An 18,222-nucleotide genomic window follows, 5' to 3' on the forward strand; every position below is an offset into this window, starting at 1 on the left:
AAAGGATTTCTTGCATTGGTATGAAACAGTGGACGAAACATGGATCTATCTTTTTTCTCCGGAGTTGTTTAAACATTTAGACGGGGAAAACGCAACAGTTAGCTGAAACAAGTATGGCGTCAGTTTTTAGATGCTCGACGTATAATTAACGTCGACTATCTTGAAAAGGAAATACCAACAAAAGTTTTCAGTTATTAATGCGTTAGGAGTTATTAATGCGTTTGAAGTATGGAATTGTAAAAAACGGCCTCATATGAAGCAGAGAAAAATATATTTAACCAAGACAATGGCCCAGCCCTCAGCGACTACTTGTCATTTGATGATCTGAGAGAGTCATCGCCGCAACTGAAGCCTATTTTAAGGCCATGGGCAAATCATTCTATAAGTATGATATAAAAATTAAGATTAAAAAATAAAGAAATTTTGCTCAAAAAATGTTGTTTTCCCAGTACTCTGAACTTTTTGGACGATGTGGAAGCAACCTTCTCTACGGCAGTATCGAACCGCACAGAGTGCAAGTCGATTCGACACTGAATTTGGTTTTCTGTGAGTAATTGAAGAGCAGAAATCATATGGAAAGCGTGAAGTTATGTGTACGACACCGTCATATCAATTAGAGGAACGACAATGGTTTGAAAAACAGGGAGAATTAGACATTGTTCGTGGTTGAGTTGCAGATGTTCAAAACCTAACCACTGTCTATATGGTTTTACTTCTATGTTATGAATTTGTACCCCGGTATAGAAAACAAAGACGCAATCCTACGTCAAATGATTTTGAGTGATTTTATTTATGTCAAGATAAAGAATGGAAAGGCTAGATGTGACAAGGTTGATTTTAGCAAGCTGAAATCTTTTACTAACTTAACTTTCGCAAGAGGAGTTGAACTTAAGCATCTCATCAATGCAAATCACTCGAGGCTCTGGTATGCCGGAAAGTACCGATAAAGGTCTTTTACCACTTACTATCCAAACCGACAAAAGAATAGTTATCAGAAGTTGTTACTTTCTACTTGCGGCTGCATTCTCGTACACAATTAATTCTTCACTATCTCTAATAGTGAAAAAGTAAAAATAGCATGATGGGTTTCCATCAGATAGCGGTGAGTGCTTATAACCTAGGCTAAACAGCCAGCACGCTGTGACTCTGGGGGTATAAGCAATAGTTCGAACAAACCTTTCATTCTGATGTTCAACTAGCTGTATAGAGATTGAGAAAAATATCCATACAGTGAAGATTTCTGCATGCTCAAATGACCGTTCTCACGCCTCACCTTTTTGTTGTATATCTTGACATCCTTGCTCTACCTTGAGTACTAGCATTTTATAATTCTGATTTTATTTATTATTCTCAGTTACAATAAAACTACTTTTATTGATATAAATGATACTAATATTACTATTATTTTTGGTTTAAAATTTCAGGTGGGTAATTACCCACCTTTGGAATTTTCGGGTGGGTAGTACTACCCACCGTACCCACCTCTTTCACCGGCCCTGAGTGGAATGGTCCCTGAATTTGAAGAAAAACTAATAGAGTTTGAAGGTCATATTAGATTATGGTTTCGTTTTCTTGTAAATAGCATAACCGATCTGAGAACTATTTCATTTTGTAGGTTATACTAGTTGATGCCCATAATTATACTTTTTTGTTTGCTTTCAATAATATTAGTCTGAAGAATATCACAAAATTGTATAAGAGAACATGAGTGGTATGAGAAAGGCATAATTACACCACTAGGTAGATTTTAAACAGCGACGAGATGTCCTGATGTCGCAGAAAAAATCACATAACAATTCCATTGCTCGTGCAACGATCCATGAATCTATTTATAGAGGATTACTAGCTTATCATACTAGTTGCGTGCTTAACCACGTGTATAATTTAAATATGTCGTGTACAATAAAATATGATGTCTTGCCTCATCACTCTGTTCGGTAGGTCAAACAGATTTGGACTTGAATGCTACAGAATTCTATCGCTTGAGCTAAATCAATTGTGCGGACAAAAATAAATCCAATCAATATTCGTATCATTCACAGTTTGGATACAATGGATTGTCTGAAGAACTAGACCATTTTGCATTCATTCCCTCTGATCAGTTTGTGCGTGCTGGAAAAGAAAACAAAAAATGCAAACACCGAAAAATGAACTGCAAAATCGCGAAGCAGACACGAATCGTTATCGCAAAATTAAAAAAAAAGTGTAGCTTCGTGTAACTCGGAATGATTGGTTTTGTCTCAGTATTGAACTTACGGTTGACTAGTTAAGGAAGTGAGGTGCCTTTTTTAATACAACAGTTCTAACGAAAGGCATTATTTTATCAATGAAAATAATGTTTTATTTAACGAGATCTTCACATTATTTGTCATTAGTAGGTGTGAAGTGAAGATTTTCAGTGTGTTATATATGAACAAAATGTTTCGGAGAAAACATGAAAACAACAATGGCATTCGAATGGGCACTCGTACTTACAGCAATGGAAATAGTATCACCAATCATCGTTTCGGTAAATATCAATCAATATCATTTCTAAAACTAGCAATTCGGAAAATTAATGGCCGGTTCGGCACACTCTGGTATGTCGCGTTTTGCCATTGATCAGTATGGAAGAGCTTAAAATACGTGTCACTTTACTGATAAGTGAGCTCACCGATTCAGAGTTATAGACGTGCGATTTACTTTTGGTAACAATGTTGTTTATTTGTGTTTACCTTGAATGTGATAAGGCGCCACTTTGAAGACAGTCTCCCTTATGGTGTTATTTAAAGATTTTCACGATTAGCCATTTATTTAAAATACACTTGTATGTATGAGAATTCCTTTTTAGCGTTCTTATATAGAAAGATTATGCAAAGCAATGGCATTACATTCCTTTTGTGGAATTTGGCCTTTCTGTTTCAACAGACTTCGCAGCCGATTCTTAGTGTACAGAATCATTGCATGGCTAGTACTATGAATCCTACTGACACCAAGAATCCTAGATTATGCAATCGCTGTGAAAACCGACTATCGAACCAAGAATGTTGAGAACGCAAAATGTATGTATGAGTATTTTTTTTTTTTACAAGGTGAAATACCTTATGTACTTTCCCAGCTCACGCGCTTGGTAGTTGTCAAGCTACCGCTATTTGTGAACCAGCGAGTGGGACTGGCTGATCCTTACCCACTAAAACACCTTGGACATCTTGCCTCGATCCCCCGGAACTAAGCTTAGCTCAATACTTCGGGGGAGGCTGTGCTCATGCACTTCTTCGTTTGGGAGAAAATGAGCTCCCGTCTCTTTATCCATCTCGGCTGTGCTCATGCACTTCTTCGTTTGGGAGAAAATGAGCTCCTGAGTTTCTCTCTTTATCCATCTCGATCCACCTTTGGCGCCTCGACAACCCAATGCCGCTACGTCGCGCCACACTACTCGACTGATCCCCGACGATGGATCTAGCCTACACCGACTGAGAGTTTCCCCTTTTACGCCACGCGGGACACCCGAAGGAGTGCCGAGGTCTGCTCTGCGATTCCGGTTGGAGCATGGCGTCCGATTCGCTGATGCTCCGACGACTCGAATCGGTGTTGTGGTGTCTACTCGACTAGTCCCCGGTGATGGATCTAGCCTACACCGACAGAGAGTTCCCCGACGATGGAAGTTCTCCCGAAACCGACGTTTTCGATCCCCGTCCACGGCCCTACCGTAAGGATGCCTGGGTCGATCCAATGATGCCGGTTGGAGGATGGCTTCCGGTTCACTGGTGCCCCGACTATCTTAACGGTGCTACGCCACGATCTACTTGTCTAACCCCCGATGAAAGATCTAGACTACACCGACGGAGAGTTCCCCGGCGAAAGAGGCTCTCCCGACACCGAGCCCCCTGTTGCACCACACCGGACACACGAGTTGCACCACACGGCGCCAACGATGGCAGTCATTTCGCTACGCGGTTGGATAAACCGTGGGCAACTGAATATTACATGCTCCGGCGTTTCTTCTGTTTCCTGGCACTCAACACACAACGGCGACCTCGCCGTGCACTCGAGTTGTCCAAACCGACAGGTTAGGAATTAATCGATGCGTCCACCTTCCCTTCTCCGCGTTGTCCCACTGCTGTTGTCATTTAGTGAGCGTGTTGGCTCTCTCTCTGCTCCGGGCTCGTCATGTGCCTCGATCCCTGTAGCATAAGCTATCCTCTTCCAGTAGCAGACAGATGGGGATCATTCCGGCTATCACGTGCACAGCGTCTGACGATATTGTTCGGTACGAACTTGTCACGCGCATTGCCATCAGTCTGAAAGTGCGGTTCAACTGGGCTCGGTTCCTTGTTGTTGTCAATGCCATCGACCACGCTGGAGCTGCGTATCGTACGATCGATGATGACACGCTCGCTAGTAACCTCCTCTTGCTACTGACAATCGCGGAATTATTGGGCATAATCCGAGATAACGCCAATATCACCTTCATTGCCTTCTTGCATATGTAGTCAACGTGACTGTTAAAGTTCAGTCGATCGTCCAGTATAGCGCCCAGATGCTTGACCTCACGCTTCGAATTGATGATGCACTCACCGACCAAGATGCTCGCATGTTGCGCCGCTTTTCGGTTGCTGATGATGACCATTTCAGTCTTTTCATGTGCCAGCACAAGCTTCTTTTCCCGTATCCAATTCTCAACGATGTCTACTGCCTCCATGGCGAGAACCTCCACCTCTTCTCGAGACTCGCCGATTACTAGGAGCGCCACATCATCCGCAAAGCCGACAATCCTAACTCCCCTGGGCAGATTTAGCTTCAGCACTTCATCGTACATACGTACCCTGTGGAACGCCAGCCGTGACAGACATATTTATGTATCCGGCGTTTGTCTCGTATATCAGCGTCCGGTTCTGAAAATAACTTTTCAGAATCTGACATAGGTACTCTGGTATCCTCAACCTGTGCAGAGAGTCGGCTATTTCTACCCAGCTGGCACTGTTGAAAGCGTTTTTCACGTCCAATGTGACCACCGCACAGTAGCGGTTTCCCCTTTTCTGCTGCTTCTGGGCCTTTTCCATGGTTTCCCTGACCACTCGTATGGCTTCTACAGTGGACCTGCCTTTCCGGAATCCGAACTGCATGTTCGACAGACCGTTCTCGCTCTCAGTGTACTTTGTGAGCCTGTTAAGGATCACTCTCTCCAGCAGTTTTCCGACTGTGTCCAGCAAGCATATAGGCCTATATGCTGACGGATCGCCAGGTGGTTTGCCTGGCTTTGGTAGCAGCACCAGCTTCTGCCGCTTCCAGATGTCAGGAAAACTACCATCCTCAATGCATTTTTGGAATGTAGTCCTGAACATGTCTGGATTCTCCAGAATCGCAGCTTTAAGGGCCACATTTGGAATTCCGTCCGGGCCTGGAGCCTTCTTCACCGGTAAGGCTTTCGCTACCGCAAGCAGCTCCTCGTTTGATACTCGGATTTCGTCGCCGTGGACATCCTGTACGTCGTACAGTACTGGCGGCCATATCGTAGGCTCATGCTTCGGGAACAGGGTCTCGATGATAGTTTTCATCCTTTCCGGGCACCTATCCGGTGGAACTGCTGGACCTTTCATCTTTGCCATGGCCATCTTATAGGCATTACCCCACGGATTCTCGTTGGCGTTGTTGTTCAGCTCTTCTAAACACTCTTTCTTGCTGAGCCTGATTGCCTTGGTGAGTGCGGCTCTTGCTATTCTATAGGGCAACCTTCTTTCCTCCCTTTCGCCGCTGTTTCTAGCTCTCTGCATCCTTCTCCTGGCATGTAGACAACGTGCCCGCAGGTCAGCGATCGTCGAATTCCACCAGAACGCCGGACGTCGCCCATTTCTGGGTTTTCCCATTCTAGGCATGGTTGCATCACACGCACGTGATAGTGTTGCAGTCAGCTCTTCCGCGCTGAGGTTTATTGTGTTGCGCTCGAGCCTCAGTGCTTCCACAAATACGTCCTTGTTAAAGTTCGCTGTTTTCCACTTTCGCTCACCAAACTGCGTTCTGCTTGATTCCACCTGCGAGTTGCGTCCAACACAATACCGGATCGCTTGGTGATCGCTGTGGGTGTATTCTTCGCACACTCTCCAGTCCATGCTCCCTATCATTCCCGGGCTGCAGAAAGTGACATCTATGATGGACTCTCAACCATCCTTACGGTAGGTGGTGGTGGTACCGTCATTGGCAAGATCTACGTTCAGCTTAGCTAGGGCCTCCAGAAGACTGCTTCCCCTTGGGTTCGTGAGGCGGCTGCCCCATTCGACCGCCCAGGCATTGAAGTCACCAGCTACTACAGGGTCCGGCACTCGAAGTGTAACCAATTAAAAATGCCATAAATTCAGTTTGGAAAATTACTTTCACTTAATTCAAAGTACAAAATGTGTAAAAATAATACAAAATTCAGAATCAATTCACTTTTGCTCGATATGACCACCTTTTGCCTTGACTTGATGACTTGAGAGAGCGAAGGAGTTGCTTCGTTTGGCCGAAAGCGGTCAATTTCCGAACATTGTATTTTCTGACGAGAAAATTTTTCCAATTGAGCAATTCGTAAACTCTCAAAACGATAGGGTTTACTTGACCGACCGTTCATACGAGAATTTAAGTCATCGATTGGCCACCAGGAGGCAGCACCCGCAACAGATAATGGTTTGGGCCGCTGTAACCGCAGATGGGCGCTCTTCAATCGTTTTCATCGAGCCTGGCGTCAAGGTAAATGCGACATATTATCGGGAAAGTATTCTGGAGGTTGCTTTGAAGCCGTGGGCAGACAAACATTTCGGTGGTAGACCATGGACGTTTCAGCAGGACTCGGCACCGTCTCACAAAGCTCGAGTGAACCAAGAATGGCTGAAAAACAACGTTCCGAACTTCATCACGTCCACACAATGGCTCTCGAATTCACCAGATGCGAATCCAATGGATTATTCTCTTTGGGCCATTTTGGAGAGCAAAGTCCGAACTAAAAGATACACCAGTCTCGAGGCGCTGAAAAAAGTGATTGTCCGCGAGTGGGCCAAAATACCTGCAAGTCACATTCGGCCAAACGAAGCAACTCCTTCGCTCTCTCAAGTCATCAAGTCAAGGCAAAAGGTGGTCATATCGAGCAAAAGTGAATTGATTCTGAATTTTGTATTATTTTTACACATTTTGTACTTTGAATTAAGTAAAAGTAATTTTCCAAACTGAATTTATGGCCTTTTTAATTGGTTACACTTCGAGTGCCGGACCCTGTACTACTGGTCTTTGGTCGGTTAGCTCTTCCGTTAGTTTGTCCAACATTTGGTTGAACTGTTCGATCGTCCATCGTGGAGGTGCATAACAACTACAGATAAAGACTCCGTTGATTTTGGCTATAACAAACCCTTCATCTGCGCAGTGCACCCCTTCTTGAATGGGGTATTTTCCCACTGCCCATATCGCTGCCGGGTGGAATTTGGTATGGCTCCGAAATTATCGCAACATCGCATCTATGTTCCGCAACAGATTGCCGCAGAAGATGTTGTGCCGTATCACAGTGGTTGAGATTGATTTGCACTACCTCCACTGGGACTTCGTTGCACTCGCTCGTTTGAAGGCTGGGCATCTGCTACCGCCTGTAGGATGTTTGTTATCCTCCGTGGCAGCGCAAATAAGGCATTTCGGAGGCTCCGTGCAATCCTTTGCCTTGTGACCTTCCTCGCCACACCTTCTGCATAGTTTGCTCCTATCCGGCCCTTGACAGTTCCGTGCGAAGTGACCAAAACCCAGACACTTGAAGCACACGTCCGGTAGCTGGGAAACGCTCAGTGGGCACACAGACCAACCCACACATATTTTCTCCACTTTCAACGCTTTATTAGCTGCATCTACTGGCAGCTTAATTGAGGGTACCTTGGTGCCGTCAGGTCCATTCCTGATACGGATGGTCATCTGGACCTCTCCTAGTTCGCATTGCTCCTTCAGGGCTAATTTTACATCCTCCTCCGTAGTAATCTCGTCCAGATCTTTACACCGGAGAGTCGCTTCCGGGCACAAGGCTCTTACTTCCACCTTGTTTCCGAGGGCTTTCTCGGTAAGCTCCTTGTACGAGATGCTGCCTGCTTTGGGGTTTCTTTTCAGCTCGAGGAGCATCTCACCATTACGAGTGCGCCTGACCTTTTGCACGTCTTCCCCTAGCTCCTTAAGATCCGGGTTCATCCGCATAGCGCGTAGGACTTCGGCGTACGAGTCGTCGCTCGCTTTGACGATGAGAGCCTCGCTCTTATTCCTCGTCCTGACGACCTTACGTTTTTTGGGCGGGTTTTTCTTGCTCGCTTTCTCCTTTTTTTTGCCGACGATCTGCCATTCAGTGCGGCTGTTTACCGCGTCGGTTGCTTCTGGTGGTAGTTTAGCTCCAGTGACACGGGCATCCTTGTGTCTCTTGGGACCACCTGGTCTAACATCTCCAGGCGATGCCCTTGGCCTCTTTGGTGTGAAGAAGGGCGTAGACTGCACCCCAGGGGGGACACTACTCGCCGTGTTGACCTCCCTCTTAGCTGTGTCGGCTTCTGCCCTTTGCATTTGCGCTGCGCGACGTGCCTCTAAGGCAGTTTTCGCCGCTAACAACTCCTTCTCCCCAGCTTCTGCTCTCTGCACTACGCTTTTCCACTCCTTTACAGCTGAACCAAGAGTGCCTTGGAGCTTAATCACCAACGCCTTGATGTCTTTGTGCACGTTACTTCTCTTATCCACATACTCGTGTAGCTCGTCCACCAACTTTTTCGCTGCCTCTACCCTCGGTGGTTTTGGTGGTTTCGTCCACGCGCTATACTGCTGCTGACCCTGCTGCTGAGCCTGCTGCTCGTTCGTGTGCTGCTTTTGCACCTGCTGGGTTTGCGGCGGCGGTGTCCTCACCAAGCCACTCTTGACAAACGGATTTGTCACTTCTTTCTCAACTTCGATTTCGATTACTTCCATTCTTCAGGGTCCCCACTCCGGGCCGCTATCTCCACTCGTTGTAGTAGTCGCTTATGATCCCTAGGTTATCTTTGCGAGCAGGGAGGCCTAGCGAGGGTTGAACACGTACCTTCATAGGGTTCGTGTCCAGGGCCGGATCAGCGTAAGCCAGGAGTGCTCTCAACTGGGCCTACTACCCACCTTAATTGGTGCGAGTATTGAACGTACCCGGAGGCCTGCCAAGGTTTTAACGGGACGGAGGCAGACGTACTGTTGGCCCGCTCGCCGTTTCAAGTCGGTATCACCCTTCCTTACTCAGGGAACAGAACAGCACGAATGTCAGCCCATCATCGTCATCCGATCCATTATCCGCATCATGTCCGTTGTTGTTCGCCGTGGCCAGTATATAATAATCAGGGTCTTACTGGTATCGAACCTGATGTACCGGTTGGCACTCCTGCTGGGCTTGTGTGCTTTGAGCGGTACACAGTCGCTTTGCTAGGGCCTACTTGCGGACACATGCAGCTTTTTATAGAAGTTCAACAGAGCCCACTGCCGAACCCCACCACATCCTAGGCAGGCCCCCTAACTCGCAGTGGCCATGGGGAGGGGTCGTTAAGCCCTTGGACTAGACCCTGCTGCCCCGATGTATGTATGAGTATGTACCTATGCGTGTGTATGTATGTGTGTGTATTATGTGTGTGTATGTATGTGTGTGTATGTATGTGTGTGTATGTATGTGTGTGTATGTATGCATGTAATATGTTTGTGAACTCTGCGTGTGCAAAACACGTGCAAGTTTTTGCACTGACTTTTCTTATAGATGGCTAAACCGATTTTTACAAACCTAGATTCAAATAGAAGTTCTTAAGATGCCGTACATTTCCTAAATTTTCCATATATACGACTTCCGCTTCCGGAATAACAGGGCTATTAGTGTAAAAATGTAGAGCAGCAATATCCTTGAACATTGTTCATACACGGGTATAAAATCGATCTCGTAAATGAGCTAAATCAGTCATGATTTCAGGAAAATACTGTATTTTGATGTTATGAATATACACCATGAACAATATTCATGAAATGAATAATTTCGACTGATATCATGATCATAAATCATGAAAACTAGAAGAATTATTCCGAACCTTGACTGAGATTGTTCATGATTCCAGGAATATTTATGATTAGGTTGGAATTCTTTTGAAATCAATTAGGCAAGTTCATTCGATTATTTCGTTTTATTTTAAAAAAATAAACAAAGGGCAAACTCAACATTTTATTCTTCGAAGGTAATTGAAAAAAAATTATGTGTCTATTTCCTGTAGAAGATCGCGTGTACTTTTAGGCATTTCTATTATTGATGCGGGAATTTTGAATAAATATGCTTGAATGAAGACCCACACAAGTTTGCAATCTGAAGCGTATTCTAAATGCAATACATATATTATATTCATGCATAGACATATAGCATGAATAATGTTTTCAGCTGCATAATCTGCTCCACCGAACATAACAAATATGCAGGGGCGACAAGTTCCATGAAATATTAGGGGGGGGGACACAAAAAATTATTACTATAGATCATTGAACTTTGCTATATATAAAGCATTTTTATAAAGGAAAAGGAGAGGTTAGAACAAAGCAACCAAGAAAAAATCACAAATATTTTCCCTACTATTCCAGTAATAACCAATATTCGAAAGCGGGAAAGTATTTATGTATTTTATACTAACAGAATTTTCTCGTGGGAACAATGTTGCGATCTTTTGACTCACGAATTCGTTGAATCTTGCATTTAGTTCAATTCCTTCAACGGCGGCGTCCGTTTGTAAGAGTAAGAGGTTAGAAGCATACCTTTTTTGAAATGTTGCTCTTAGTATCGGGATTTTCTGACGTCGTAGGTTTACTGAATAGCATTTTCTTAAAGTGGATTTTGTTTAATGAAATGGAAATGACAATACGAATGCATGGTAAATTGGTTTATTTATTAGCTTAAGATTGTTTTCTTCCAATTCACTAAATTCTTCGTTTGTTGTTATACCATGATCCCCAGTTACAATACCTATGTAATTGTCGAGACCAGCTCGCCATAAAACATTCTCCAAATCTAATTTTGGAATTTCTGGGTCAAATCGTGGATTATGTCTTTTGCTCATCGGTAATTTCAATTGCCACTAGCGGTAATGTAGATCTAATAAAGTGAATATACTCGATTTGCGCCTCTTTATCCATTTAACAGACCAACTGTAATCGATGATTGTGACAAATAAATTTACGAATTCAGAAGAAAAAAATAATACACGCCGGAATGCCAACGTTTTTAGCGCAAAGTTTGCAGAAATAAAAAATGTACTATGGTCGCGTTTTTTCCAACGGCCAATAACAGATCGGCTGAAAAGTTCGTATCGTTTCTATGAGAGGGCGCCACTAGAATTAAATCCATACCATTTTCAGTTAGTACCAACCTTCAAAAGATACGTGTATAAATTTGACAGCTGTCTGATTATTAGTTTGTGAGATATTGCATTTTGAGTGAAGCTACTTTTGTTATTGTGAAAAAAAAGAAAAAAAAAAGGAATTTCGTGTGTTGATGAAACACTACTTTTTGATGAAAAAAGTGCCGCCGATACCAAAAAATGGCTTGATGAGTGTTATCCAGACTCTGCACCGGGCGAAGCAACAATTCGTAAGTGGTTTGCAAAATTTCGTACTGGTCGTATGAGCACCGAAGACGATGAACGCAGTGGACGTCCAAAAGAGGCTGTTACCGATGAAAACGTGAAAAAAATCCAAAAAATGATTTTCAATGACCGTAAAGTGAAGTTGATCGAGATAGCTGACACCCTAAAGATATCAAAGGAACGTGTTGGACATATTATTCACGAATATTTGGATATGAGAAAGCTTTGTGCAAAATGGGTGCCGCGTGAGCTCACAATCGATCAAAAACAACAACGAATTGATGATTCTGAGCAGTGTTTGGAGCTGTTATATCGAAATAAATTTTTTTCGTCGATATATAACAATGGACGAAACATGGCTCCATCACTTCACTCCGGAGTCCAATCGACAGTCAGCTGAGAGGACTGCACGCGATGAACCGAACCCAAAGCGTGGAAAGACTCAACAATCGGCCGGTAAGGTTATGGCGTCTGTATTTTGGGATTCGCATGGTATAATTTTCATCGACTACCTTGAAAAGGGAAAAACCATCAACAGTGACTATTATATAGTGTTATTAGAGCGTTTGAAGGACGAAATGTTAAAAAAAACGGCCTTATTTGAAGAAGAAAAAAGTTTGGTTCATCAAGACAATGCACCGTGTCACAAGTCGATGAAAACCATGCTGAAATTGAACGAATTGGGCTTTGAATTGCTCCCTCATCCACCGTATTCTCCAGATTTGGCCCCCAGTGACTTTTTCCTGTTCTCAGAACTCAAGAGAATGCACGCTGGTAAAAAATTTAGAAGCAATGAAGAGGTAATCGCTGAAACTGAGGCCTATTTTGAGGCAAAGGACAAATCGTACTACAAAAATGTTATCGAAAAGTTGGAAGATCGCTATAATCGCTGTATCGCCTCTGATGGCAATTATGTTGAATAATAAAAACGAATTTTGGCCAAAAAATGTGTGTTTCTATTAAACGATACAAACTTTTCAGCCGAACTGTTAAGTCACCCGTTAATTCATTTTTCGAGAGAAGCTGCAGGCGAATCGTTGCAAATAGAATATTTATTTTAATATCAGACGAAAGAGAGAACATTTCTTGTTTGTTAACTGCTGACATAAGCTCTTCCAATTACCAATGCAAGAAGCGAATGTTACTTACCTGGTTTTTGCGGTAAAAACGAATTCCATTATAAATAAAGAAAAAGAACAATGGATACGTGTATGTTACGCAACAGAACGATATCTAATGTTAATTTTACTGTACTGAGCGCTGGAACAGCCAACGAATAAAATGAATATGGAAATCTGCTTAGCGTGGAAATAATTTGAACATGATTTGACAAGTATTTGTAACGCTTGTAACAATCATGAAAGTTGCGCATGATCGCGCTCTTTATTTTTCATGAAATTCGCCTTTTCAATCATGATATCATGAACAATGATCATGATATCATAAAGTAATTTATTTTCTTTATCATGATTTTTTGTTCATGAATTTAGAAACGATTTTGTTTCCGTGTATATTATTCGTCTTTGTAAATCTTGCTAGAAGATGACTAAATAATTTCGATTTAGTTATATCGGCTTCCAGTTTCCGGTTTCGGAAGTACCGGAAATAGTGGTCAAAAACTCTGAAACGGAGCTCACTTTATTTTCTTAGAGATGGCTAGGCCAATTTATACAAACTTAGACTCAAATAAAAGATCTTACTTAAATTTAAGTACGTTTTAACTTTTATCTGGATCCAACTACCGGTTCTAGTATTATAAAGTAATGAATGTTGAAAAATTCATACCGTAATTCAAAGAGACGATGACAAAAACGTAAAAACTCTTCGGGACTTTGCTGAAACTATTCCAATTTATTGGCTTTCTGGTTCTGGAAGTTTCGGAAATTGTAGCCCAATTTTCCTAAAAGTAGATCACTCCGATTCCTTCGAAATGCCTGATTCAATTTTCATAAACTCAGATTAAAATAAAGGTTATTATGATCGAATACGAAGCTGCTGACCTTTGTCCTGATTCTTGTTCCGAAATTGCTAGGTGCTGCGGGTTTAAACTTACAAACCGCCGTCTAGGACGAAGATACAAAAAAAAACGTAAAACAATGTCCAAATTGCACTCAAAACTTCTTCAATTCATGAATCATTCTAGTTGTTGATTATTAGGCATCGACTAATCTGGTCTTCGCATTATGGTTCCAGATGTACCGGATAGAATGATCTCATACTCCAGAATGGAACTCATTCACTTTTCTTAGAGATGGATTAGCCGAATTTAAAAGACGGTGACGATGCAAAATAGAAAAATAATTTTCTGAGCTGAGATCTAACCCGATTTGTAGGTAACGTTAGTTCTTGCCCGAAATACTTTTTTGAAAAATACTGTTGCTTTATATTTGAGAATATCAGTGATATGAGAAAGGCATCATTGCACCTCTAGATGGATTAAAACAGATTTTATAGTAACCAAACAAAGGATTGTTTTTTACTTTATTCTGTTATGGGATTTTGGTCACATCGAATTATATTTCTTGTTTCTAGCGAGTTGAATGTAAGTTAAGAAAACTTTCTGGCTTGAGAAAATTATTATTTTTTATTTCAGTGAGTTACAAAGGATCAATGAAAAAAAGCTTGTGAAAAAACAAACATTTGTAAAATTGTAAATTGTATGGCTCCTGCCCCATACTGCATTTTTGTAGTAGCCATCAATCAATTGGAACGAAAATAAAAACCATATTAGTACATATTGTAGCCTTGATCGTCAACGAAGTTTTTCTTTCGAAATAATCAATCAATTCGATGATCTGAAAGTTAACTATAGTTCATTAAACAGAGTAGTTTTAATATTTGGCTTTTCGGTAGATTACCGGTTGTAAGCAGTAACGATATTTGAAGCCAACTTAAATAATACAAATAACAGGTGTTGAACTTTTGTAATATATTTCATTTTTTCATTTTAAAAATTTAGCTTGAAAATACAGAAACATATATATTACTATTTTAATAATAAAAACCTGTTTTAATCCACCTAGTGGAGTAATGATGCCTTTCTCATATCAATCATACTATCATATATAATACTGTGGTATTCTTCAAAATAATTTTCTTAGATTCTTAAAAGAATAACCGAAATCGGTTTGTTTGACCGTCTACTGATAAAAACTATCAATTGGAAAAGAATTGAGGTCGATTTAGAAAACTTTTTACGGTTTTTCGCTCTTTTTAGTGATGGTATAAAATTTTTAACACATTTTACCCTATATTTCCGGATCCGGTAGTCGTATCCAGATGAAATTCAGGAGTTACGTATGGGACCACAGGACCTTTCATTTGAACCTAAGTTTGTAAAAATCGGTTCCGCCATCTATGAGAAAAGTTAGAACACATATTTTGATTTTTTTGCACATTATACTCCATAACTCCGGAACCGGAAGTCGGATCCAAATAATATTCAGGAATTTTGTATGGGACTACGACACCTTTCATTTGAATCTAAGTTTGTGAAAATCGGTTCAGCCATCTCCGAGAAAAGTTAGTGAAAAAAAACGTTACATACACACATACGCACATATACACACACACCCACACACAGACATTTTGCGTACTCGACGAACTGAGTCGAATGGTATATGAAACTCGGCCCTCCGGGCCTCGGTTCAAAAGTCGGTTTTTACAGTGATTGCATAACTTTTCTATATGAGAAAGGCAAAAATACATACTTATTTGTTTTGTACCACCAGGAATAATGTTTGAAGGATTAAATCTCTAGCCATGCGATCGTCTTGAACAGAACCGATTCCGTCTTCCGAATCAGGATATCTAGGGTAACAGTTCCTCAATTCATCTCTGCTCCAGTTTTCATCTTATTACATATAGGAAAACCATTAGTTAGAGTGAGATCTTTTTTGCTTTGAGTTTTTGCGATGCTATAAAAGCAGTATTGCACAATTTTCAAACTATTTTTTCTGCAGTATTGCTTCTTAGAGCCGAAGTAAAAATATCGTATCCGATTTTTTACAATTCGTTGATTGAAAGTCGAGTATTCCGCAAAATAATATGACGACTCCACTAATGAGATGACTATTGGAACAACAGCCCTGTTTTCATATCGGAATACCAAAACCAGTTTTACTTTACTGATGTCATTGTTCTAGTCAGAAGATTATGTAGCTTGTGACATAACCGACAATTTGCACATATTTTCAATCCGTCCAATTTTCTCGGAAATGACTTCAACGCTTACAATAATCTTTGGTACGCTTGAACGCTACTATTGGGTCGTTGAACAAGTTTGGCTTCCACATCCGATTCCAGTGATTTAATGGTAGCCAACCTCGAAGATGACTGAACCGTTTTAGACAACCTTAGACTCGTTTGAAATCTACGTAATTCATCAAGGTCGAAAATCAAATGGTATACAATTTTATACAAGTGTCGAAACCGACAAACTGTACTTTCTTCTGTACGATTATTGTTTTCTGAAATGACAACCCAAGTAACCAGAAGTTCCACAATTATATTCATCTTTATTGTATTCGACTAGAGCTATCGCACAGATTTTTAACTTTAGAGTTAAGGAAAAAAAATAAAAAAAAATAAATACTTTATAGCTACACAGTCAGCATACAACTCACTGTAAAGATCGTCCACAAATAACACGAAAAGAAGTGGTCCGAGATGGCTCCCTTGCGGTACACCCGAAGTAACGTGAAACGAATCCAAGAGTGCAGATCCGAATCGTACGAAGACATTACGATCCGTGAGATATGATAGAATCCGATTGGTTAACCAATCAGGGAATCCACTACGCCTCAATTTTTCCACAGCGAACTGATGAGCCACACGGTTGAATGCTTTTGAAAAATAAAAATACACGGCATCGATTTGTTGTCGTTTTTCAAGTTCGTCAATCAATAAAGAAACGTAGCTCATTAAATTGGTAGCAGTAGACCGCTTTTTGACGAATAACTTAAAACATCCACTTTCTTGCTGCTTAAAAGTACACGCGAAACATTTGAGAACTTGAAGGTACAGATCAAGTTTCGCGTGAACTTTCTAGCTGCTTAGGAAAACACGTGGCAATTTTTGACAGTTCCGCGTAAACTTTCTGCTTAAGAGTACACATGGTGCTGAGAGCTGCTTAAGCCAAATCAGTACCTTTTATCCGAACTTTTGGTTAGTTGTGAACCTATTTAGACAATCATATATATTAATTTAAAAGTCATTGATTGAGTTTCACAGGCCATTGGCTAAAGTGATGAAACCGACCAATCGCACTGTTCACCGTTCCTTCAATTTTAGATGGTTCAACGAATTTTGATAAACTTAACCTTGTTTGAAGGCAACTTTGACCAAGTTCATGATCCCGTTGCCGAAATATAATCTAATAAGTGACGAAACCAACAAAATGGAGTTTCTTTTATTCTTGAACTGAAAAATAACTGGAACATTTTTTTATGGATTTATCTTTAGGATTTCTAATAAAGTTTTCTAAACACGAACCAAAATTTAATATTATTATATATGAAAATTGTATAATTATGTATGAAAATTGTTTATAATCGTTTGAGTCATTCAATTAGTTTAGTTGAAATACACAAAACTACCAACGGCTTAGTATGCTATGAATACTTAACAATAAACTAATTGTGTTCGATAATTCGTAATTTTTAGACGACACTCTCTCTGCAACTTCAAGAGTTGCAACTAAATAACTGGAGTAGTGCATAAAGTTACTACAAAAACATAATTTTTTTTGGATTGTGGGTGGCTTTCTGTTTATATTCAATATTAAACGCACCTTGAAGGTAGACACGAGATGTTCAGTATTACATTTGTTCATGTGATCGCCCCGGTTTGCAACGTAATAAACATTTCTTGCGCCTTTCAGCACTGACCTTTTACATTGCATTATTAATACTGTTAATTTTTGCCCCGAACTCCGATTAATGCGATTAAAGGTCAGGAACAGACCTTGGTCGCTGTTGGTCGCTTACGAAGAAACTTAACCATGCAGGCTCAGTGTGCCACAACAAACACCCAACCCAACGCCAGATAGTCTCGTGCTGCTTTATGTATGTCCATCGGAGCCTTATGAATGTATTTTTTATGCGGAATAATCAATAAGACTGGAATGAGACCGCGAACATAATTTACGAGAGCCCTAATTATACTTGTTGTGCAGTTTCGCTGCAATTTTTGTCTGTGGTCAAGATGTGGATGCGGAATTAGTGTTGCTATCAGGTACATCTCACCGTTTTGTAGTTTCTTATAAAATTATTCATACAATAGCATCATTCTACGGTTAGCAAGTAGACTACAAGCCCAGGGTTATACTAAATCAAGGTGATCATTTGTTTACATTATTATATTCTTTATCAGGTTATTTGAAGATGCTTCCCAAAGAAAATGTAAATTTTGTGATAAAAGTGATAATAAAGAAATACAGTTACAGTAAAAGTCTGTTTAGAAGGTTGATGTGTTCAGCTGAATATTAAAATATTAGAAGCTTAAGGCTAAAATAGAACTTTGTTATTTAATGTTACTATAAGTTGTGGGCAGTCGTCGGAGTAGACAAAAACTAATGAAAACACTCTTAGAAAAAATGAAATTTACGCTTGACGTAAATACAAGTATGCCG

The 18,222-nt window shown here is 40.9% G+C and overlaps 1 protein-coding gene across 4 annotated transcripts in view; it reads left to right on the forward strand.

Annotated features, from left to right (window-relative positions):
- Nucleotides 1-18,222, forward strand: part of LOC131433055 (protein TANC2) — a 199,318-nt gene that overhangs the window by 35,073 nt on the left and 146,023 nt on the right. The window contains exon 1 of one of the 4 annotated variants that reach the window (XM_058599803.1): nt 2,303-2,509. The exons of the other annotated variants lie outside the window; for them this stretch is intronic. Within the exon in view, the coding sequence (XP_058455786.1) occupies nt 2,410-2,509 (100 nt within the window). The 5' untranslated portion in view covers nt 2,303-2,409. Of the gene's footprint in view, nt 1-2,302; nt 2,510-18,222 lie in introns of those variants that run through there. 4 annotated transcript variants of the gene reach the window in all.

The sequence above is a fragment of the Malaya genurostris genome, chromosome 2 (assembly GCF_030247185.1).
Source record: "Malaya genurostris strain Urasoe2022 chromosome 2, Malgen_1.1, whole genome shotgun sequence".
NCBI lineage: Eukaryota > Metazoa > Arthropoda > Insecta > Diptera > Culicidae > Malaya > Malaya genurostris.